Source organism: Haliotis cracherodii, unplaced genomic scaffold (genome assembly GCF_022045235.1).
Source record: "Haliotis cracherodii isolate W230 unplaced genomic scaffold, xgHalCrac1.p SCAF_1, whole genome shotgun sequence".
Classification (NCBI taxonomy): Eukaryota; Metazoa; Mollusca; class Gastropoda; order Lepetellida; family Haliotidae; genus Haliotis; species Haliotis cracherodii.
In genome coordinates this window covers 72895268-72919582 of record NW_027266264.1, presented here as the reverse complement: position 1 = coordinate 72919582, position 24315 = coordinate 72895268, and the positions used below count along the sequence as shown (strand labels likewise).

General features: G+C 39.7%; 1 protein-coding gene across 2 annotated transcripts in view; it reads left to right on the top strand.

Annotated features, from left to right (window-relative positions):
- Positions 1-14436, top strand: part of LOC139468303 (PWWP domain-containing DNA repair factor 3B-like) — a 30587-nt gene extending 16151 nt beyond the window's left edge. For both annotated transcript variants that reach the window (XM_071250186.1, XM_071250195.1), the window contains exons 9-15: positions 635-701; positions 6017-6152; positions 6272-6443; positions 9002-9065; positions 9926-10051; positions 11457-11552; positions 12997-14436. In XM_071250186.1, the coding sequence (XP_071106287.1) occupies positions 635-701; positions 6017-6152; positions 6272-6443; positions 9002-9065; positions 9926-10051; positions 11457-11552; positions 12997-13203 (868 nt within the window). In that variant the 3' untranslated portion in view covers positions 13204-14436. The remainder of the gene's footprint in view (positions 1-634; positions 702-6016; positions 6153-6271; positions 6444-9001; positions 9066-9925; positions 10052-11456; positions 11553-12996) is intronic.
- The last annotated feature ends 9879 nt before the right edge of the window (positions 14437-24315 follow it).

The window sequence follows — 24315 nt, the reverse complement described above, 5'->3', positions numbered from 1 at the left end:
TTAGTGAAGTTTAAGGAGCAGTCTAGATTAGACAGAAATCATATTGTAGCAAGAGTAAAGCAATATTCCAGTTGTTCGACTGCAGCCTGTAAATAATTGAGTTTGGGCCAGACAATCTAGTGGTTGATATAAGTGAAACATCTTAAACAGTCATGGTACAATGACATACTATCAACCAGGTCACGGAGTCTTACCCTTCAATCCATTAAGTCACCTCCAACGAACAGAGGTTCCGCAGAACCAGAATCTGCACAGTGCTATGAACACTCAAGATTGAAGACATGTGTACATGTACCATAATATTTTTCATGAAACATTGGTGGACATTTGTCTGTTGAAGTCGTCAACCATTGCTATGTCCGCTACAGCAGTTTCACTATTCCTTTCACACCATTCAGTGGATGCTTTGAAAAAAATGGCAATCCCAAATTCTAAAGTATATTGAAGTGCTACGTTGTTCACACATTGTTGGGGGATCAGAACCAGTTACTGGAAGTGTGATGAGATGTGTGAAAAGTTGGTCCAAATTAGGGAGCATCAATTATGTCATAAATTGGTCCTTACCCAATGTCAGTCAGGATTTTTTCCTGTAATGACAGATTCCACTGTTTCTTATTTTCATGTCTCTTTACAGTTTCTACGTGACATACAGGCGGGACCGTGTGTTCCCACTGGACCATGTGAAAAGGAAGGAATTTGAGGTTTGTGTTATATGTTCAAAGGTTCTCCAAATCTATGATCAGTGATAAGACTGTATGGTGAGTTCTAATATTTCTAGGATACATTGGTCTGCCCCCAAGACAGACTGTATGGTGAGTTCTAATGTTTCTAGGATACATTGCTCTGCCCCCATGGCAGACTGTATGGTGAGATGTAATGTTTCTAGGATACATTTCTCTGCCCCCATGGCAGACTGTATGGAGACTTCTGATGTTTCTAGGATACATTGCTCTGCCCCCATGGCAGACTGTATGGTGAGTTCTAATATTTCTAGGATACATTGCTCTGCCCCCACCGCAGACTGTATGGTGAGATCTAATATTTCTAGGATACATTGCTCTGCCCCCACCGCAGACTGTATGGTGAGATCTAATGCTTCTAGGATACATTGCTCTGCCCCCATGGCAGACTGTATGGTGAGTTCTAATGTTTCTAGCATACATTGCTCTGTCCCCATGTTAGACTGTATGGAGAGTTGTGATCTTTCTAGCATACATAGCTCTGTCCCCATGGTAGACTGTATGGAGAGTTGTGATGTTTCTAGCATACATAGCTCTGTCCCCATGTTAGACTGTATGGAGAGTTCTCAGGTTTCTAGCATACATTGCTCTGTCCCCATGTTAGACTGTATGGAGAGTTGTGATGTTTCTAGCATACATAGCTGTGTCCCCATGGTAGACTGTATGGAGAGTTGTGATGTTTCTAGCATACATTGCTCTGTCCCCATGTTAGACTGTATGGAGAGTTCTCAGGTTTCTAGCATACATAGCTCTGTCCCCATGTTAGACTGTATGGAGAGTTGTGATGTTTCTAGCATACATAGCTCTGTCCCCATGGTAGACTGTATGGAGAGTTGTGATGTTTCTAGCATACATTGCTCTGTCCCCATGTTAGACTGTATGGAGAGTTCTCAGGTTTCTAGCATACATTGCTCTGTCCCCATGTTAGACTGTATGGAGAGTTGTGATGTTTCTAGCATACATAGCTCTGTCCCCATGTTAGACTGTATGGAGAGTTGTGATGTTTCTAGGATACATTGCTCTGTCCCCATGTTAGACTGTATGGAGAGTTGTGATGTTTCTAGCATACATAGCTCTGTCCCCATGTTAGACTGTATGGAGAGTTGTGATGTTTCTAGCATACATAGCTCTGTCCCCATGTTAGACTGTATGGAGAGTTGTGATGTTTCTAGGATGCATAGCTCTGTCCCCATGTTAGACTGTATGGAGAGTTGTGATGTTTCTAGCATACATAACTCTGTCCCCATGGTAGACTGTATGGAGAGTTGTGATGTTTCTAGGATGCATTGCTCTGTCCCCATGTTAGACTGTATGGAGAGTTGTGATGTTTCTAGCATACATTGCTCTGTCCCCATGTTAGACTGTATGGAGAGTTCTCAGGTTTCTAGCATACATTGCTCTGTCCCCATGTTAGACTGTATGGAGAGTTCTCAGGTTTCTAGCATACATTGCTCTGTCCCCATGGTAGACTGTATGGAGAGTTGTGATGTTTCTAGCATACATTGCTCTGTCCCCATGTTAGACTGTATGGAGAGTTCTCAGGTTTCTAGCATACATTGCTCTGTCCCCATGTTAGACTGTATGGAGAGTTGTGATGTTTCTAGCATACATAGCTCTGTCCCCATGTTAGACTGTATGGAGAGTTGTGATGTTTCTAGCATACATAACTCTGTCCCCATGGTAGACTGTATGGAGAGTTGTGATGTTTCTAGCATACATTGCTCTGTCCCCATGTTAGACTGTATGGAGAGTTCTCAGGTTTCTAGCATACATTGCTCTGTCCCCATGTTAGACTGTATGGAGAGTTGTGATGTTTCTAGCATACATAGCTCTGTCCCCATGTTAGACTGTATGGAGAGTTGTGATGTTTCTAGCATACATAGCTCTGTCCCCATGTTAGACTGTATGGAGAGTTGTGATGTTTCTAGCATACATAGCTCTGTCCCCTTGTTAGACTGTATGGAGAGTTGTGATGTTTCTAGCATACATAGCTCTGTCCCCATGTTAGACTGTATGGAGAGTTGTGATGTTTCTAGCATACATAGCTCTGTCCCCATGTTAGACTGTATGGAGAGTTGTGATGTTTCTAGCATACATAGCTCTGTCCCCATGTTAGACTGTATGGAGAGTTGTGATGTTTCTAGCATACATAGCTCTGTCCCCATGTTAGACTGTATGGAGAGTTGTGATGTTTCTAGCATACATAGCTGTGTCCCCATGTTAGACTGTATGGAGAGTTGTGATGTTTCTAGGATACATTGCTCTGTCCCCATGTTAGACTGTATGGAGAGTTGTGATGTTTCTAGCATACATAGCTCTGTCCCCATGGTAGACTGTATGGAGAGTTGTGATGTTTCTAGCATACATAGCTCTGTCCCCATGTTAGACTGTATGGAGAGTTGTGATGTTTCTAGCATACATTGCTCTGTCCCCATGTTAGACTGTATGGAGAGTTGTGATGTTTCTAGCATACATAGCTCTGTCCCCATGTTAGACTGTATGGCGAGTTCTGATCTTTCTAGCATACATAGCTGTGTCCCCATGTTAGACTGTATGGAGAGTTCTGATCTTTCTAGCATACATAGCTCTGTCCCCATGGTAGACTGTATGGAGAGTTGTGATGTTTCTAGCATACATAGCTCTGTCCCCATGTTAGACTGTATGGAGAGTTGTGATGTTTCTAGCATACATAGCTCTGTCCCCATGTTAGACTGTATGGCGAGTTCTGATCTTTCTAGCATACATAGCTGTGTCCCCATGTTAGACTGTATGGAGAGTTGTGATGTTTCTAGCATACATAGCTCTGTCCCCATGGTAGACTGTATGGAGAGTTCTGATCTTTCTAGCATACATAGCTGTGTCCCCATGTTAGACTGTATGGAGAGTTGTGATGTTTCTAGCATACATTGCTCTGTCCCCATGTTAGACTGTATGGCGAGTTCTGATCTTTCTAGCATACATAGCTGTGTCCCCATGTTAGACTGTATGGAGAGTTCTGATGTTTCTAGCATACATAGCTCTGTCCCCATGGTAGACTGTATGGAGAGTTCTGATCTTTCTAGCATACATAGCTCTGTCCCCATGGTAGACTGTATGGAGAGTTGTGATGTTTCTAGCATACATTGCTCTGTCCCCATGTTAGACTGTATGGAGAGTTGTGATGTTTCTAGCATACATAGCTCTGTCCCCATGTTAGACTGTATGGCGAGTTCTGATCTTTCTAGCATACATAGCTGTGTCCCCATGTTAGACTGTATGGAGAGTTGTGATGTTTCTAGCATACATAGCTCTGTCCCCATGTTAGACTGTATGGAGAGTTGTGATGTTTCTAGCATACATAGCTGTGTCCCCATGTTAGACTGTATGGAGAGTTGTGATGTTTCTAGCATACATAGCTCTGTCCCCATGTTAGACTGTATGGAGAGTTGTGATGTTTCTAGCATACATAGCTCTGTCCCCATGTTAGACTGTATGGAGAGTTCTCAGGTTTCTAGCATACATTGCTCTGTCCCCATGTTAGACTGTATGGAGAGTTGTGATGTTTCTAGCATACATAGCTCTGTCCCCATGTTAGACTGTATGGAGAGTTGTGATGTTTCTAGCATACATAGCTGTGTCCCCATGTTAGACTGTATGGAGAGTTGTGATGTTTCTAGCATACATAGCTCTGTCCCCTTGTTAGACTGTATGGAGAGTTGTGATGTTTCTAGCATACATAGCTGTGTCCCCATGGTAGACTGTATGGAGAGTTGTGATGTTTCTAGCATACATTGCTCTGTCCCCATGTCAGACTGTATGGAGAGTTCTCAGGTTTCTAGCATACATTGCTCTGTCCCCATGTTAGACTGTATGGAGAGTTGTGATGTTTCTAGCATACATAGCTCTGTCCCCATGTTAGACTGTATGGAGAGTTCTCAGGTTTCTAGCATACATAGCTCTGTCCCCATGTTAGACTGTATGGAGAGTTCTCAGGTTTCTAGCATACATTGCTCTGTCCCCATGTTAGACTGTATGGAGAGTTGTGATGTTTCTAGCATACATAGCTGTGTCCCCATGTTAGACTGTATGGAGAGTTGTGATGTTTCTAGCATACATAGCTGTGTCCCCATGGTAGACTGTATGGAGAGTTGTGATGTTTCTAGCATACATAGCTCTGTCCCCATGTTAGACTGTATGGAGAGTTGTGATGTTTCTAGCATACATAGCTCTGTCCCCATGTTAGACTGTATGGAGAGTTCTCAGGTTTCTAGCATACATTGCTCTGTCCCCATGTTAGACTGTATGGAGAGTTGTGATGTTTCTAGCATACATAGCTGTGTCCCCATGTTAGACTGTATGGAGAGTTGTGATGTTTCTAGCATACATAGCTCTGTCCCCATGTTAGACTGTATGGAGAGTTCTCATGTTTCTAGCATACATAGCTCTGTCCCCATGTTAGACTGTATGGAGAGTTGTGATGTTTCTAGCATACATTGGTCTGTCCCCATGTTAGACTGTATGGAGAGTTGTGATGTTTCTAGCATACATTGCTCTGTCCCCATGTTAGACTGTATGGAGAGTTGTGATGTTTCTAGCATACATAGCTGTGTCCCCATGGTAGACTGTATGGAGAGTTGTGATGTTTCTAGCATACATAGCTCTGTCCCCATGTTAGACTGTATGGAGAGTTGTGATGTTTCTAGCATACATAGCTGTGTCCCCATGTTAGACTGTATGGAGAGTTGTGATGTTTCTAGCATACATAGCTCTGTCCCCATGTTAGACTGTATGGAGAGTTCTCATGTTTCTAGCATACATAGCTCTGTCCCCATGTTAGACTGTATGGAGAGTTGTGATGTTTCTAGCATACATTGGTCTGTCCCCATGTTAGACTGTATGGAGAGTTCTCAGGTTTCTAGCATACATAGCTCTGTCCCCATGTTAGACTGTATGGAGAGTTCTCAGGTTTCTAGCATACATTGCTCTGTCCCCATGTTAGACTGTATGGAGAGTTGTGATGTTTCTAGCATACATAGCTCTGTCCCCATGTTAGACTGTATGGAGAGTTCTCAGGTTTCTAGCATACATTGCTCTGTCCCCATGTTAGACTGTATGGAGAGTTGTGATGTTTCTAGCATACATAGCTCTGTCCCCATGTTAGACTGTATGGAGAGTTCTCAGGTTTCTAGCATACATTGGTCTGTCCCCATGTTAGACTGTATGGAGAGTTGTGATGTTTCTAGTATACATTGCTCTGTCCCCATGGTAGACTGTATGGAGACTTCTCATGTTCCTAGGATGCTGGACAGACCAGCGCAGACTTGGAACAGCGGAAGAGGTTCATGTCCAGCCTTCAGGAAGTGGAGACGTACCTCAACAGGAAGGCCCTGGGTCTTCTGCCGCCCAACAAAGAAGGGAGCTTTTTTGATGAAGGTACGTGATACAAAGATGTGGTTCACTGAGGACTCAACCGTCTATAAAGGGGAATAAGATTAATCTGGCCATTGCAATTTTGAAAGTGTTGTTATCAAATAATATCTTCTATGTTTCAGACTATAACAGTGACACCAGCGATAGCATTGCGGAGGGAGAATCTAGTCAGTCACAGTCCAATGTGCCAGTAAATGGTCCTGTGGAAGGCAGCAAGCTGGCCACTCCCCCAGTTCAAGTTGTGAAGAAGTGCATGGGGAGACAAGCTCATGGCTTACAAGTGCTTAGTGTCATGTACGATAACCAGTACCTACATTCCATTATCAGAATGGCATTCTATGCCCAGTCAGATTGCTTAGGGTTAAAGCGTTCACTTGTCATGCCAAAGATCCATGTTTGATTCCCGACATGGGGACAAGGTGTGAAGCCCATTTTCTGGTGTCCCTGGAATATTGCTAAAAGTGGCGTAAAACCATACTCACAAACTCACTCATTCTATGTCCCGGTCCAACATACACAATTTGCTTGATTTTTAAATTAGCATTTAAACAAGAATTGATAGACTTTTTTCCAAATTTGTTGTTGGTCAATCTCATTAAAATCAGATCTTAGTTTATGCTACTCGGAAACAATGATCTGAAGACATCCCATTATAGGTCATGTCAGAACGACTTTTTACAAACTTTGACCGACCAATGAAATGACTAACATGAAGTCGACATTAGCCATTCAGAAAGCCGTTTTCTCGAGCAATATGGCACTGGTTTCAAACTGGTGGCTTCGCTTTAAAAAATATTTTGAGAATTTTTCTATGTAAAATTTGTAACTGTACAAAAGAACTTTCTGGAATGTGTAATAGATGGCCTAGACTGTATGGCAGCACTTCCCCTGGGCTATGCAAACTCTCTTCCAATGGAATGTTTATCACATTGAAGCAGGAGATAGACGATGATTTGACTGATTCAATCATACAGCCCATAACTGGGGTTCGGATTACCCTGTGTTAAGTGTTTCCAGGTTACATGATTACAAAACTCATTCCGACTGTCACTTTCCTCATCTGGTAAGCGAAGCTCTGATTGGTCGGATGAAAGGTCGTTCTGATCTGACCCGTAATGGGATGTCCTCAGATCTCTGTTTGAACTCTAACAAGAACTAAGGTCTGACTTTGATGAGATTGATTATAGGTATTCATTAAACAGCCAGCGTTATCATTTACATTTTGTAGACAGATGTAGAGTTACTTTGACTACAACTAAGGTTGACCTGGTGTCTGGGTGACGGCTTCTTGTGACCAAATATTATGATTAGATTAGACCCAATGAAATTTGAAGACATGTCATATGTAAACACTGGTCAGATGAAGTAACCAGACCATGCTAAACAGGAGGAAAGTCACTCATACTTTGTTGTACGCTATTCTGTCTTGGAGATGAATGCTTTCAATCTCTCAGTTCAAGTGAGCTTATGGGGTGTAGTCTGTTCCCTGTCCATTGTAACCTGTTACATTTTCAACATCTTCTTTGAAACCACAAGGTCAATGAAAATGAAACATTGCAAAGATTATCCCAGATGTGGTATCTCCAAAACTGTAGCAATAGAATTCAATGAAATATGGTCCAATGATTAACTTGACTGCTGTGCAGCTATATTGAAAATTGTATTTTTTACCTGTTAGTCAGTACAGTAAACTGTGTTAATAACGAACTAGCTTATAACGAACTGACTGATATAACGATCGTATTTTTGGTCCCACACATTTGCTGTATATATTCTTATAGCGAACTACGGTTATATCAAACTAAAAGCAGTGGTCTCTTTGAGTTTGTTATAACCGTAGTTTACTGTATATGATATGCAGAGTTATGTTAACATACTTAGGTATTTTGTCATTGTTACCTCTGTTATGGCTTTTGATTTTCACATAATTTACATCTTTCAAACAGCAAGGTTTATGAAGCTGACAGTTTTTCTATGTCATCACAGCTCTTGTGATTCTATCTAAAATGAACAGAGAATACTGATTCAATTCAGCCATATTGAAATGTCATTTTGCCCAAAGCTATCTTAGCGCTAAGACGATCATAACTCCCATACTTTAACTGTGACATGCGGTAGTCATAGCATTGTGAAATGGGGCAATGGTGAGTAAAATAGCCTTGTGTTTCTGTTTGTTCAAAATAAGACAACTGAGGACTTTACCTTGTCTCCTTCTTCAGTTAAGGGGGGCGGTCGGGTAGCCTAGTGGTTAAAGCGTTCGCTCGTCACGCCGAAGACCCGGGTTTGATTCCCGACATGGTTACAATGTGTGAAGCCCATTTCTGGTGTCCCCCGACATGATATTGCTGGAATATTGCTAAAAGCGGCGTAAAACCATACTCACTCACTCACTCACTCTTCAGTTAAGGATTCTGGGTAGAATGTGAGCTAAGGGCTCATCATAGTGTATGTCATCCATTGAAACTGTACTTGAAGCTGCTTGTATTGATTAAGAACTGAATATAGTACTACTTACCACCTCACCAACTCACACCCCTTGGGGCCCCGGCTTAGAGAAGGTCAAGGGCACCTTACTGCTTGTCTGAAGACACTAAATTGGCTTGGATGGTCAGTGTCAGTGTCTTGGTTGCTTGTGTGTCATTGCAGTGCTACGTTGCTCATGTGTCACAGGTTGTTAGGCCCAGTCTCAAGGGATCGTTTTATCCCTGGACTGTTGTTGACTGCTCCATGAAACACAAAATAAAACAACCCACTCTCAATAGAACTGATGTTTATGTGTTGTGGAAAGAGGGAGGGTTTATCACTGAAGATTCTAAAAGATTTTTTAATGATATGTTTTCTTTTTTTTATAGGAAGGAAAGAAGAAAGAAAAAGAATAAAGTCCTTTTAGACTTCATAATATCTGAAGAAATGAAGGTATGGATGCATGGTCTTGAGATACGTGCCTCTTTGATGTGGATATGTTTTGGTTGGCATTGAGAGAGTTACAACACTTCATTGTTTATAACCACACGTGGACATGACGTTTTCATGTTCATTTAGACCACGTCTGTGGCCTAGTGGAAAGAGTGTCTGCCTTTGAGAGTGGAAGGTAGATGGTTCCATCCAAGGCCTTAAACAGATGATACTTGTTACCCTGCCTGGCTCAGCATTAAGGGGATAAGACGAGGAATGGACAGGTCAGAGTCATTTTTTTGCGTCTAAGTGGGGTACCAATGTTAAACCGCAATGAAGAAGTAGGGGTAATCTCACTGTGAGTGTAATATACTGACACTACTCAGGGACTTCATCACTGTATGGTACATCTTGGGGCAAGCGTGTCCACAAGCCTATATCAAAGCCTAGGTTCTACCCTTGCCACATCAAGGCCGCTTTTCTTGCCTTGACCCTGGCACCACCTCGCGTAGACCACAAGTTTGACCCTTATAATGTAAATGTAATATCCAATCAGATTGCTGTTCTTATCTCATTTAGCTTCACAAAGATGGCGACTACCATAGATGACAATTTAGTCGATCAGATAACGAAAACATTCATGATCCCAGACATAAAAACATAGGCAATAATTGGGGGGTTTAAAATATGAAAAAGACATATTCGTGTAAATCATTTTCGTCTGACGGTGTTGATTTTGTGAAACATTCTCTGATTGGACTATCGATATGTGCACAGGAAAGCGGGCTTGAGTGGCAAGAGTGGAAACAAGACTTGATAAAAAGGTTAGTGGATGCTCTTGCCTCTGGAAGATGTATATGTTAGTGTCATGCTTGTTTCAGGAATACTTACTTGGTATCTACAGTGGGACGAAGAAGAGTGAACGTCATACAAAGTACCGTTCATCAGTTCGGGAGCGAGACAAACTCCGTCACTCTGGGTTTGGTCCAATCGCAGATGAAGAGCAGGTGGGCCGACATTCTTGTCAGTGATTTAAGTAGCTGTCTGCTACACTGATCTGATCTCATCTTAATAGAATATTGTTGAAAGTGAAAAAGGGAACTTGGTCAATGTTATGTTATCTTTGATCCAAAAGGTTGATGTGTAAGTTCTGGCTCTATTAGCATGAAAGGTTCGGTTGTGTACTCCCAAGAGAGCTGAGAATGAAAATCGAGTGGAAACAGATCTTTTGACCGGGGTAATAATGTTAGCGCCTCGGGTCATATTGGTTGGATGACAGATGGAAAAACAACAAACCATGAAAATGTTAAATATTCCTGACTTTGGTGTAACAACTCTGAAACCTACTTCTGCAACTCCATGATATTCTATGACAAATCACCAACTGTGTCATTAAAGCTATAAAAAAATAATAGTCTTGGTTCTCAGGCACCGCCGCATCATATAGTCTGCTTTGTTTTTATTTCCATTTTTAAAAAAATGTAAAAAATCCTTATATAACATGCAATTTCTTCCCTTTACATGCGGACTGCTTTACTGAGCATCTCGTATTATGGTCATTGCAGCAAAAGGAGTAGTATGCTTGTTTAAGTAGGGAGGCTCTTTCCCAGATTGATGGTACACAACTGTTTATTTGGTTACATACTAGTTTGAACAACGGTGGTCGGGTAGCCTAGTGGTTAAAGCATTCACTGTCATGCTGAAGACCCAGGTTCAATTCCCAACATAGGTATAATGTATGAAGCCCATTTCTTGTGTTCCCCTTGTGATATTGCTGGGATATTGCCAATAGTGGCGTAACACCATGCTCAATCACTAGTTTGAACAAGCAAAAATAAAAACTACTGCATGCCCGCACTATATTTTCAAAAGTCATTGCCTGAGAACCAATTCTTTTATTTTTTTAAGCCTAAGCTTCATTGATCATTGGGCTAAAACAATTTGTTGACATTGTGCAAAACCATACGAGAAACGCCAACAATAAAAATCCACAAACTGGCCTCGGCTAAGCCCCATTTTCAGTTATGCAAAACTGAAATGATTTAACAGTGATGCAGCAGTCATCCAATGAAATTATTTATACTTCTGCTCATGACAAGTGACAATTGCGAAAGAGTTGCTTCCCTTCCTTTGAAAAGTGATCACTATGTTATTTTTGCAGCAAATTATTAGATAAAAAATACATATTTTTAATTTGGTCTGGCTTCTGCACAGACTTACTGTCATGTGTACCAATCACAAAGATTAAAAGGTATGCAATATTAAGACCTGTCAGGTGAGTTTGTCTGTGTTGCCATGGTGATTAACATAATTAGAGAAGTTAATACCATGAAATTTGACAAATTAATTCAACAACTGAGGGAAGCTGAAAAAAGCATTTACAATTTAATTTATGCCTGAATTGTGTTTCAGCAAGATGAAATTACCTACAAATTTGTGGAATGGTACAAGGACCATGCCTGTCCGTCAGCAGACATTGACTACATACTGGATGTATGGATACCCGAAGTAAGTAGAGTAGCTCTAGAGTAGTGAGGAAATATCAGTAGAACAGACAGGGTCTCAACTGTAAATGATATGTAGCACTTCTCCAAACAATTTGTGAGACTTGGAAATATTGCTGAAAGCATCATAAAACCTTACTCACTCGTTCTTCATATAAAGGTGTCACCTTACCACACAGCAAATAGAGAGTATGACCAGAATGTTATTGAAACTAACTTTTTCTTTGATATTCTGGTCTCCTCTGCTGGGTGGGATTAATCTGAGAAGATGAAGGTCAAAGGCACCAGAATATGTCAGCACCATACCTGTGTTCATGCAATTCAGTGGTCAACCTCAGGGATTTCTGTCACCCGTGGCCTTCCACAAACAATACGCTATTACTCCATGACAGTCCTGGAATACTGAAATATTGTTTAAGGCATCCTCAAACCCATCACACTCACTCACGAGTCAGCTTCTTGTGCTGGTGATGTTATGTATTGTTCATGATGTTGTTTATTGTTCATGATGGTGTGTATTCATGATGTCATGTATTCATATAATGCATTGTTCATGTCATGTTTTGTTCATGATGGCAAGTATTGTTCATGATTGCAAGTATTGTTCTTGTCATGTATTGTGCATGTCATGCATTGTTCATGATGGCATGTATGGTTCATTATGGCAAGGATTGTTCTTGTCATGTATTGTTCATGTCATGCATTGATCATGATGGCATGTATCGTTCATGTCATGCATTGTTCATTATGGCATGTATTGTTCATGATGGCAAGTATTGTTCTTGTCATGTATTGTTCATATCATGCATTGTTCACAATGTCATATATTGTTCATGTCATGCATTGTTCATGATGACATGTATTGTTCATGATGGCAAGTATTGTTCTTGTCATGTATTGTTCATGTCATGCATTGTTCATGATGGCATGTATTGTTCTTGATGTCATGTATTGTTCATGTCATGTATTGTTCTTGATGTCATGTATTCATATCATGCATTGGTCATGATGTCATGTATTGTTCATGATGTCATGCATTTGTCATGTTGTGCATTATTCATGTCATGCATTGTTCATGGACCCATGAAGAACTGGGGTAGAATAGGTCTAGAAAGGGTTATTATGCATGTCGTAAGAGGCAACTAATGGGATCGGGTGGTCAGGCTCACTGACTTGATTGATGCATGTCATTGTATCCAAATTGTGTGGATCGATGCTCATGATATCAATCACTGGATTGTCTGGTCCAGACTCGATTATGTACAGATTGTCATCATCAAAAATTGTTCATGTCATGTACTGTTCATGATTGTTCATGACTCATTAATTACAATTGTCCTTGATGAATTAGTGATGCAAATCTCTTGGAAAGTTATTTTTACAGTATTTCTTGTAGTTATGGAAGAGTCAGAGTCTATAGCAGCTATGATGCATGCTCTGTTTTCCAGGCTGTCGTGTACAGTATGATAAAGCGACGTAGTTATGGGAGGTCTAGAGCATGGGAGGCATTCAACAAAGGATGTCGACTCTTCAAGATGGAGCAGCGACAAATACATCAGCATCTTATCGAAACCGCCCGCAACATCTCCCCCGCAGATGCCCGCCTGTACAACGAGCGACTGCAGGAGCGCATACAACTCACTATGTCCACATGAACTCATGTTAGGCCTTATCAATTGCTTTACAGATTTTCTTCCTCAAAACCTCAGTTCAGTGCTCAATATAAAAATAATTATAGTTGCTTTAATTTTTTTTGGTAAAAAAAGGTAGGGTCAGTAAATTTAGAAATATAGTACAGCTTTGTTTTCTCAAGTTTTTCATGTGGCATTTTCATTGAATGTTACAGGAATGTTAAGATCATTTTATGGTTTTCCGATAGGATTAAAGCCACTTACTGTTTGGAGTAATAGTGAGGCTAGCTGTAGTGCTTGTCATGGCTTCATCTCAAGCTTAAAGTGACCATTTGTAGGTTATTGATCATGTATCACTTGTCCTGGCAGGCAGGAAATAATTTGTGATCAATTATCTCCAGAAGTGTGATTATCAGCGGGTTATGACCCCCCTAAACTGGAATGATGATTTTTTTCACATCCATGTTTTAAGGGTCAGTGGATCTGTAAGCCAAGTAATAAAAGCTAAATTGCAATAGTTTCGTCCTAATCCTCGTACCATGCAGAGACTGTCTGCCCATCATATATTGAGACCCTGACCATCCAGAAAGTTCAAAGGGAAAATATCCAGATTAAGACAGGTTAGTGCAATCTTTTTAGTCAGGTCTTTTACCTGTCTGTGTCATGATCTGAGAGCACCTCCATAGAATTTCACGTTTGTGAACTCTCAGGAAGCTATGGACTGACCAATCAAGATGAAGGAAACATGGGTTCTTGATCCAATCAGATGTCAGCTTTCTAAACCTATTCAGCTTCAATTCTTTACTGCCTCGATTCAGAAATTTTGATCACTTGCCCAGGTTCACCGCCAGTGAACACAAATATACCCTCTTTAGGACACCCATCCAGGTATAGATGTCTTGGCGCTCACAAAGAAAGATGAATAACACATCCACAATAATATAATGGCCCTGCATTGATTTTTGTCACTTTCAGATTTTCTTGATTATATTTTTTATCGAGAGATAGAAATCAGACATGCTTTTCCGAACGCTCACTTGTGCCAAGCATTTAGATGCCTTGACACTGATTGGTTGATAAATAACTTCACCTGACACAGCCTCCTCAGATCAGATGCAGATTAATATCACCTCTTAGGGTCAAAAGTACCAATCTGATTTCCCAGGACCTTTTTGTAATATTGTGATATGTTAAAAGTAATAGTCAGGAAGTGTGGTCTCAAAGAATGGGGTTTCACAATGTACTGATGCCATAGTAGCGGGGGTGCGGTGACACTTGCACAAAATTATATCATGACACTAGCCTTCACACAAAAAATTATGTGGTACCTCCAGATGCGGAAGTCCGGGATCAATCGGTATGGCACCACATAATTTATCAAGATGCCATGCTAAATCAAATTGTAATGAAAGTATTCTCCATCACTATTACTCATACTCATAATATTCTTTTGAACATATTTATATTCAACATTTTTGTTTAGTTCTTCATTCATTTTTCTAGGAGTCCGGACTGAATACCCTTATCTTCTTCACTGTAAAGAAACATTTGATATTTGGATGTCTTGACATTCATGATAAAATATACCTTGTGTTAATTCTTTCCTTTTAAAAGTTTTGTCTTGGGAAGTAAATGCTTTGGCGTTTTTGTTTTCAAATTCTTCTTTTGTTAGCCTGTAATTGTTTTTTGTTATACACTTATGTAAACATCTATCTACGTGTAATATTCTGTGTACATGTATTATATGAACATCAATGATAACTATAATGGATTAAATGTACTATTTTCCACAAGGATATTTGAAGGGTAATGGTGCAATACAAAAACTAGCTGCAGCGGCTAAAGATGTTGCCAAGGATTGGTTAAAGAAAGAAACAATATGACAAAGGAAAGCATTAAAACATGACAGTATTCGTGTACTAGCTGAGCAAAGTTAAATAGCATTGGGGATCATATCTAAATGGCATTAGCTGATGGTAAGATATCAGGAGAGTTCCACTTAATATTGTCAGAACTCACTACATGCAATGCAGTGAAACGTTATATTCGATCAAATTCTTGTAAGACGAGGGAAGATGGGAGACAATAAGCGTACCAAGTATTCGACATCAAACCCAAAGAACTGGTAGGAGATTAAGAATAGATTGTTTCATTGATATAGGATAGCATCTTGATAATATATGATATGGCCAGGCTGCATGTGTAAAGTGTTGCCATACTGATTGATGCCGGCGTAACTCATCTGGAGCTATCACCTACTTATTTGTGTTAAGATTAGTGTCGGCCGCATCATGATATCATTTTGTGCAAAGTGTCACTGTACCGCCACTGACTATACTACTGATGCATTTCAGTCCCACCATGATATTAAGGTGTCTTGAATGTGCCTCTTTCTTATCCAAATCGGGCAGCATGAGCTCAAAGAGTATGAATCAAAGACAGGCATGGGTACTTCAGGCCGTCATATACACACTACAGATACCTGAATTCGCATCGGCAGCATAAGCATTCGTTGACCTTGTACATAGTTTTCATATTTAACCCTAGATTGCCATCAATGTCTTGTGTGTTCTTCAGGCATGGCAAATAGAGAGTGGTTTGATCACTTTATTATCCCCACCACGAAGTGGAGCGGGGGATATAGGTGCTGAGTTTGTCCGTCCGTCCGTCCTCTTTTAGAAAGGGACAAGTCTTCTGAAAAACTATTTAAATCACACCAATGAAATTTTTACACCCTGATGTTACTGGTCATGATCTCAAATGAGTTCGAAAACTGGTGTCGAAAATTCATTTTTTACAGAGTTATAGCCTTTGCTCCATGCTTTTTAACTTAGTGCATACTGCGTTAATTGGGGACAAGTTTCTCAGAAACTGCTGAAGTTACTTGAATGAAAGTTTGCATTCTTTTCTAAGAGACACTTGTCAAGACTGAGTTCGAAAATTGGTCCTGTCATTAATTTTTTTACAAAGTTTTTGATCCATGTAATTTGACTTGGTGCATACTGTCTGCAATGGGAACAAGTTTTCTCAGAAACTACTGAAGTTAGCTTATCTACGAGATACTTATCAAAACTGAGTTATTTTTTTCAAGAGAAGGGGCCTTTTGTGTGTATTAATGTCACATTTAATCATTTTTCCTGATGACATAAAGTGTCTATCTCTTGTTAAGGCTTTATAGGACTCTTGGTTATAGTTCACAACTATATGAACAAACAAAATTCTAATGTGCCCCTTGGCAGGGGAATAGTGATAACGCTGTTTTCTTGTTCAAAATGTTTTGGTGAGGCCATGGAAAAGAAATGTTTCATCAAAGTCATCATGCTTCTTTCAAAATTTCTCCCGTGGTGTAAGTAATACAGTATACAGAAATAGATGAATAACAGTTCCTGCTATTTTTTAACATGATTCACCACCCACATTAGTTTGACCTTGAAGCAGACCATGAAACATGCAGGGGAAAACCCCCATAGAAATTGCTGTCCTGTGTAATCAGTCATAGAGTGCCTGAGCCACCGACACTAGGAGAATGTGCTGCCAATATTGTAGAGCTGACTGGATGAAATTCATTAATCTTGATTGTGTAGTTCATGCTTCAATCGGTGGCTGTCCTGATTCCATATTTACAGTTTGATTGTGTTTATCTGTTATCCACTTTCCAGCGGTTGAATGTCATTCATTATATGAGCTTGCAGACACCCCCTTTGGTGCGACAAAGGCTTGTTGATGTGGTGAACAATTTGTTTCTCACACTTCGCCCTATTATTGTACAAAATGTCAAATTGCTTGGTGTGAGTGCCTTGTAATCTAGACTTGTTTATTGGAATTTCGCAGATGAAATCTGCTGTATAGGAATTATTGTAAAAAGTATGTGAATTATCATGAAATGAAAAATTGGACATGGTGTGTGTGAATCAATGCAATTGTTAATGATCTAAAGGGAACATGATTTTACGGACAATTTGTGTTTGTATTTGTCATGGCTGTACATGACTAACCTTGCATGAAAGCACTTCAACTAGGTGTTTATTGTGGTTAGGTTGTGTGCTGTGTATGATTAGTAGTACCTGTTTGCTTTAGAGAACATACAGCATCATGTCTGAAAATAATTAGAGAATAGGAAAATACATTGTAATAATCTGGTTTCAGTTCTTTCAGAATTGACCTTGTTGGGTTTTTTTCAGAGGGGAAGAGCAATTTTATTTTTATGCTTTTGCAAATCATGCACCAGCCAAGATTGCAGTGTTTTGAGTGTCCATATACCCCTAGGGACCCCAGTTTTAGTGATTTAATTTATAAATCCTTTGCAATGCAGAGCCAAGTTAATTATTCAGTTTTCTCAGTGTTTGGAAATATCTACCCCCACCCCCACAGAAGACAGAATGATTAGTCCCATGGGACAGCCTTATGCTACAATAGAACAGATTCCCTATTCCCTGCACACACACCACAGGGATAAACTGGGTAATTATATTTGGTTTCTAGGTTATATAGGTGTAAGTGGTGAACGTCAGGGGCCTCTTTGGGCCTTCCCCCACATGATGTAGGGGATGTCCTGGTAATGTAGTAATTTAATTAGCTTGTGTAAGTCATGTTATTGTATGTTCCAGTCTGTACCCTCCTCACTGTGGTCTAGCATTGTCTCAGCTTGTCTTACACTGGGGATAACTTGGTGTATTTTGGGGGCTCAGGCCTTATGTAGCAGAGAAAGCCTTCCTAGTTTTGATGCTGCTATTAAAAAATATACTGCTCAAAACTTAAAGAACACCCACAATTGACAGGCTTTGTTACAATACCCACCAGCCATGACTGATTTACTGTAGTCATATGAAACAATTGGGTGTTCTTTAACTTCTTTTGAGTAGTATATTAAGTCCAGTGCGCTATTCCACAAAGTGGTCTTAGTGCTATGATTGTCACAAGTCTATGTTAAAGGTATAGAGTTAAGATCGTCTTTACGCTAAGATCACTTGATGGAACAGCGCCATGGGTCTTATCAACTAGGCCATGTACAATGAGTATGTGATATATCCATTAAAATGGCATAAACATCCTGTGAATAAAATGTGATAACAATCGTCCTTCTTATGCTATTACACTGACATAGTGTGTATGTGTGTGATTGAAGTGTTTTATGTGAATTCAGCATGTTTCTCTGAATGATGTTCCAGACTTGAGTACATCCACTTTGTCCAGTGCTCTGCGGTGATGCAATGCCATATGTCGTTGCCTGCAGTTCAAATCCCTTCACCATTCTGATTACACTAAGGCCCAAATAAGTAAATGAAATGTTTCTTATCATCGTGTGGGTCTTTTAACCTAATTCCCGGTTCCTTAATCAGCCATTCATAATTTCCGCAATTTATATTTTCAATTAGAGTTATCTTTCCTTTAAGTTTGTGATATACCATGTTACACTTTACGGAAAACTGCTGCTGTTTGGTTTATTAGTTCATGGAATGTACTTTCAACACTTTACTTGTCTTTTACAGTTGTTGATAAAATTCCCAATTGACAGGTTTTTTTTATTGCTAATGAGTCTGAAAACCCCATTTGGCAATGAAATAAATCACATTGTTTTCATGCATGTCCCACCAAAGATATTAAACTCACCACGACAGCATGTTGAAGTAATTGTTCCGTCAGTGGTCATCATGACATTAAATTATATACATATATTTTATAAATTTCTACCCAACATATGTCTGCACAAAATACAAAAAAATATTGAAAAGGCTTTCTTTTCTTCTCTTCTTTTTCGACCACCGACTTCAAGTTTTGAGAGAACAAATCCATCAACCAACTAATTACAAAAAAGCACTAGAGAGAGTTGGACGTTTCTCTGACAAGACATGGAAGTACTCTTTAACAAATATAAAACAGAAATTGTGCCCTTAACACTGTCTCATTCACTGGACACAAAGTATCTCTGCTTTTGTAAGATATTTTTGGTCATCTTACTTAGGCCCATTCGACTGCAATCATAATGTATACCACTGAAAACAAGTTAAACTACCCCAAGCTCATCTGTTATGCTATAATCTGCTATGAATAACAACAGTAGCAAGAGAATCAGATGTTCTTTCACTTCTTTTGAGTAGTAATTATGAAAGTGCTGTTTAACTTTCTGTAATGCTTTGTAATAATTCTGAATTGTAAAAGTCTCTAAAAAACTTTCTTTTCTTATTGTTTTACGGAAGTGATTTTCTTTTTTCCCCAATTTGAAATGTCAAACATTTCTACTTGTCTGTTGCTTTCTTGCTTGTTAAGGACAACAAGAAGGTGGTGTTATTCAAAATTTACTCCTTGTCTTTTAATCTGCAGACAATCAAAATATTATTGACATGTTCTTAGCTGAACAGTGGTTACTGCTTTCCACTCACACAGAATTTAGTTAATAGTGTTTGTTTCAATGATTTGTTTTCATTGATGATGTTTCTATATTTTCTTAGCAGTTAGTGATAAACAGTTTCTTTACTAAAATGAAGTCCATTTGAATTAATTATTTTGTGATTTCAGAGTGAGTGAGTTGGGTTTAACGCCCCTTTTAACATTATTCCAGTTATATCACATCTTGTGATTTCAGAAGCGTGACTGCAGATATTTATGGAATAATATTAGGAAATGTTTCTGCAGAATGAAAACATTGCATTCATAGAGAGATTCCTTCGAAAATGTATTTGTAAAAATCATATAGTTCTCCTAAAAAATGTGCAGTCATGACTAAACGGCACACCTGTACTTATTTACATTAAAATATATATATGTATTCAGTCAGATTGTAACATGAACATGTTGAGAAGAGAAAACAGTTCTTCTCATCTAGTTTCCACCCTGAAATATATTAAGGATAAAACATGACTCGAAGGTTTAGGTTGAAAGTGTAAAACCACAAGTTCAAGGAATATTAACATGGAATAGCTTGGTTTTTTTGGTGAAAATCACATTTATAGTTTTGAATTTTATCAAATCTGATATGTAAAATGTGAAGCAAGATATGTGTGCTCTGTATGATATTTGTGTATTGGATTTTATTAGGCTCAAAATTGTTTTATCCTCAAGGCACAAAACAGGTCATGTCCAGTACTGAATGCACAAGAATGTTCAATCTACAGCTACAGTGATCAACATAATTAGCGCCAAATGAGCCACACACTTGAAATTCTCAAATTAGGGGAGATTGATTGGCAACATTCTTTACCTGCTTCATTACCAATTGCAAAAGTCAATATTAGTGTAAGGTAATGCCAAAAAAAAGTTAACTTTATTTTTTTTATTAGAATGGTAAAGCTAAGGACAAAATGAAAAGGACAATTTAGCAACACATGCAATCTTTCCCATCCTTCTTCATTCTCGTTTACTGTGGCAAATATTTCTCAAGAAGTGTTTGGCTGAAAAGCCATGAAGGTCAATTTCAAACTTCCTGTGGATTAATCTAATTTTTCAAACAACTTTATGTAATCATTGGATAGATAACAAAGTTTACAGTGTAGATTTTAGCCTTTGAAATAATGTAACCTGTGCATGTAGGACAGGACAGATCAGCAGTCAATTGTACATAGTGTGTTCACTCTCTAAGTTATTATCATCTTTCAGTTTCAGCTTCATTTTTATTTAGATTTGACATAAGGTGAATATGTTGATTTTTTTTGGAAGTGTTTGTGACTGGTTTCAATGTATGTATGATCACGACTAAGGTTTGTTGGTTGGAAGATCAACTGACTTTAAGCCTTGTAACATCATTGCATTTATGAAGTGTGAAATAAATATATGCTGAGTGCAGTCGTGTCATTTTGATCTTTCTGTGAAATCACACATGGAGTAGACAGGCCTGTGTCCAACACTTTCACCACCAGGGTACGATCATACACACGGTCAGCCAGGTCACAAATAAGAACTGGTATTCAACCTTGATCACTAAAGGCAGCTTCACACAGCCAACATTAGCAAACAAAGGTGGGCAAACTCCAAAATGTTTGCCAACACAATTTTCACATGACAAATTTGTGTTGTTGGTACTTAGTTTGGCATGGCGTCTCCGGTGAGCACTTTGCACCAGTGGCATGTAAGGAAAATTGTGGCAGCAGTCTTCAGGAAAAATGCAACTGTGTACTTAGTCCTATGAATGCAATTTTATTATTTTTGTGTGTTCATAAGTCTAATCGTTTTTAAAAAAGGGGGCACAGGTGGCCCAGTCCTCTAAGGCGCCGCCATTCGCTGTGCAGGGTTGCGTCCCTTGGGCACACCAGAAACCTGTGATTGTGGGTTCGAATCCCGGTTGACCCGATTATGTTTCTAGGTTTGTCAGCACCATACCCGTGCTCGTGGGTTTCACGGAAGTGGTAAACATCTGAGACCTGCATCACTTCCGGCTTTCCTACCACATTTAGCTGACATACTGTGATGTTTGTGGCTGTTTAAAAAACGTATGCATTGTGTGTGTGTGTGTGTGTGTGTGTGTGTGTGTGTGGCTGCTTGTACTAGTACGGACTAAAGCTGAGTTTATTATGCTAGCCTACACCTTCCTGAGGCAGGGGAGTTAACTGACTATTTATAAAAGTCCAGTTGCCACATTTGCCGACCTAGGTTGGAATTTCTGGGCTTGATCGTAGCGCAACCAGTGGCTATTACGAGTCACGTCCCTTCTATCTCCTCACTATTTACCAATCAGTTTCCACCTATTCATATCACTTGCATTTGCTGGCGGGGCTCAGTCAAGACGATCGAACGATAATCAAGATCTATATTGTAATAAAACGGGTCTTACCTCGCGAAGTGCATCAAATCGCGTCAGCGCATTAACTAAAAACATGAACAGATTTGGAAAGCATCTGTTGAAGTCGATTTCGTTACGCGATTATGATTGGACTCATTAGCCCTGCCAAAATATAACTCCTTAATTCCAGCCTTGTTCGGCAAAGGTGAAAACTGGACTTTAATTGTCAGTGAACATCCTTGCCTCGGGAAGATGGCTAGCCTATGGCCACTGAGATACCATGCCGCAGTTTAACATGGATACCCCACTCAGACACAGTATACTGACTCCGAGCAGACCAGTCCTTGTTTTAGCCCCCTTAATGCCGACAGCCAGGCAGGATAACAACAAATGAGGTTTTAAATGAGCCAGCCTGAAACGACGTAAAATGACCATTTTTTAATCCTCCCCAAATGTGTGCAATATTTTTTTGGTGACCCTCCCCTTATACCCCTCTAATAAATTACCAGTCCCTAAGAACCTCGATATGTTTGTCATTTCTGTTTCTCATAACGGGTCCACTTATATTATAACATGTCAAACAAAAGTGGAATTCCCATGTGTATAAATAAATCTGTCCCGACAAGCCGAAGATCATGTGCCGATCCCTATCACGATGTCCCACATACGCTCGTGTACGGTGGACTGCTGCGTGCACTCGCTGTGCTAATCAGCTGCCGTGACCCCAGACGTCTACGTTGTCAAGGAATATGTACGACAAGGGTCCAAAGTCCATGTGCACAATAGACATGGAATGTAATTTTCAGTTTTCAATCCATGCTGGTTGTGAGTTTCGGCACGCATTTCTACTCCAGGCATCCGTGTTTTAAGCTTCAAAACCAGTTGGCCATTTTCAAATGATATTTTGATATATAAAATATCAGTAACTGATTTCAACAGAAACCAGTGCATTTGATTAATACATCGCTTTGACGAACACACAATAACACATTACGAATCCTGTTGACAGACCTGAATGGAAAATACTACGCAAATATACATTTGATATGCACGTTTGGGTGAAGCCATTAATTTGTGTCTAGTTTGATTAGAGTGAGTGAGTATGGTTTTACGCCGTTTTTAGCACTATTCCAGCAATATCACGGCGAGGTACACCAGAGATGGGCTTCACACATTGAACCCATGTCGGGAATCGAGCCCGGGTCTTTGGCGTGACGAGCGAACGCTTTAACCACTAGGCTACCCGACCGCCCAGTTTGATTAGAATCAAGGCGGTGTGTCAAACCCATAACCGTCCTTCATGGGATTAACATGGTATTCGTGTCTATTCCCAGATTAAATGGAATTGTTCAGACCTTAAATCATTGTTGACCCTGTCGGTTTTAGGAACATCATGTCACAATTCGTGTTATTCTCTCAGCTTTCGTTCAGGTATACAAATACCCCTCTCTTTAGGTAACCACACACACACATGGGTTCAAATCTGCAGAGTATACCATTTTATAGAATGAAACCTTTTGTTAATGTTTCATCAGACATACCCCAAACGATATGATTCTACATTCTATGTTGCGTGTGTGTGTGTGTGTGTGTGTGTGTGTGTGTGTGTGTGTGACAGACACTGATTTACGAAACCAACATCCAGAATATTGTATTGGATTCTGATTCGAGTAAAGTGTTACGTCTTTTGTCTGATATCTTTCATGATTCACACGTGACACTATATAATTTCAACGTCAAGACCGATAGTGAAAATAGGCACTGGCATAGTGTTGACAAACCAAATATCGCTAACCGAGCGAGTCTATTCTTCGGCCATATATACAGACTGTGAACACCAAAATAAGTTTTATTTCATTTTCCCAGCCGATGAGTCAGTTCCGTTGGCGTGATTGCATTAAAACCATCTTCCATTTAATGAGTTTTCATTTTGGGTCCCCTTATTCTGAATGGACTGCTCGGATACTTGTTTTAGATGAGGTCAAGGGGAAATATTTTTTTTCTTAATTTTGTTTACGAGAAAAAATGAAATTGCGCATTTCCAGATGCCACCACAATGTCAGAGATAACGTGATATCAGGATGTGACTAAGTCCATGGCCTTGATTATAGCATTAAAGAACTCTTACACTAATACTCTTATGGAGATATGACATAATGGAAAGCTCGTTGCGTGGCAGATCAACATCATGTGGTCAAGATGATTACTCTTTAGACTAAGCGTTACTATAGTAACAGTACTACAAATAATGCATATCCGGTGGTCTTGGTCTGTCACCACTCGCCCCTTTCCGTAACCTGCAAGAGGAGTAACACGAGTTGGTCACGAGTGGGTCTGTAAGGATACAAAGTTGAAACCTTTTCAAGTACATGTATCACAGGGGAAGCTAGAGGAAATGAAAATTTAACTAAACACATTACAGT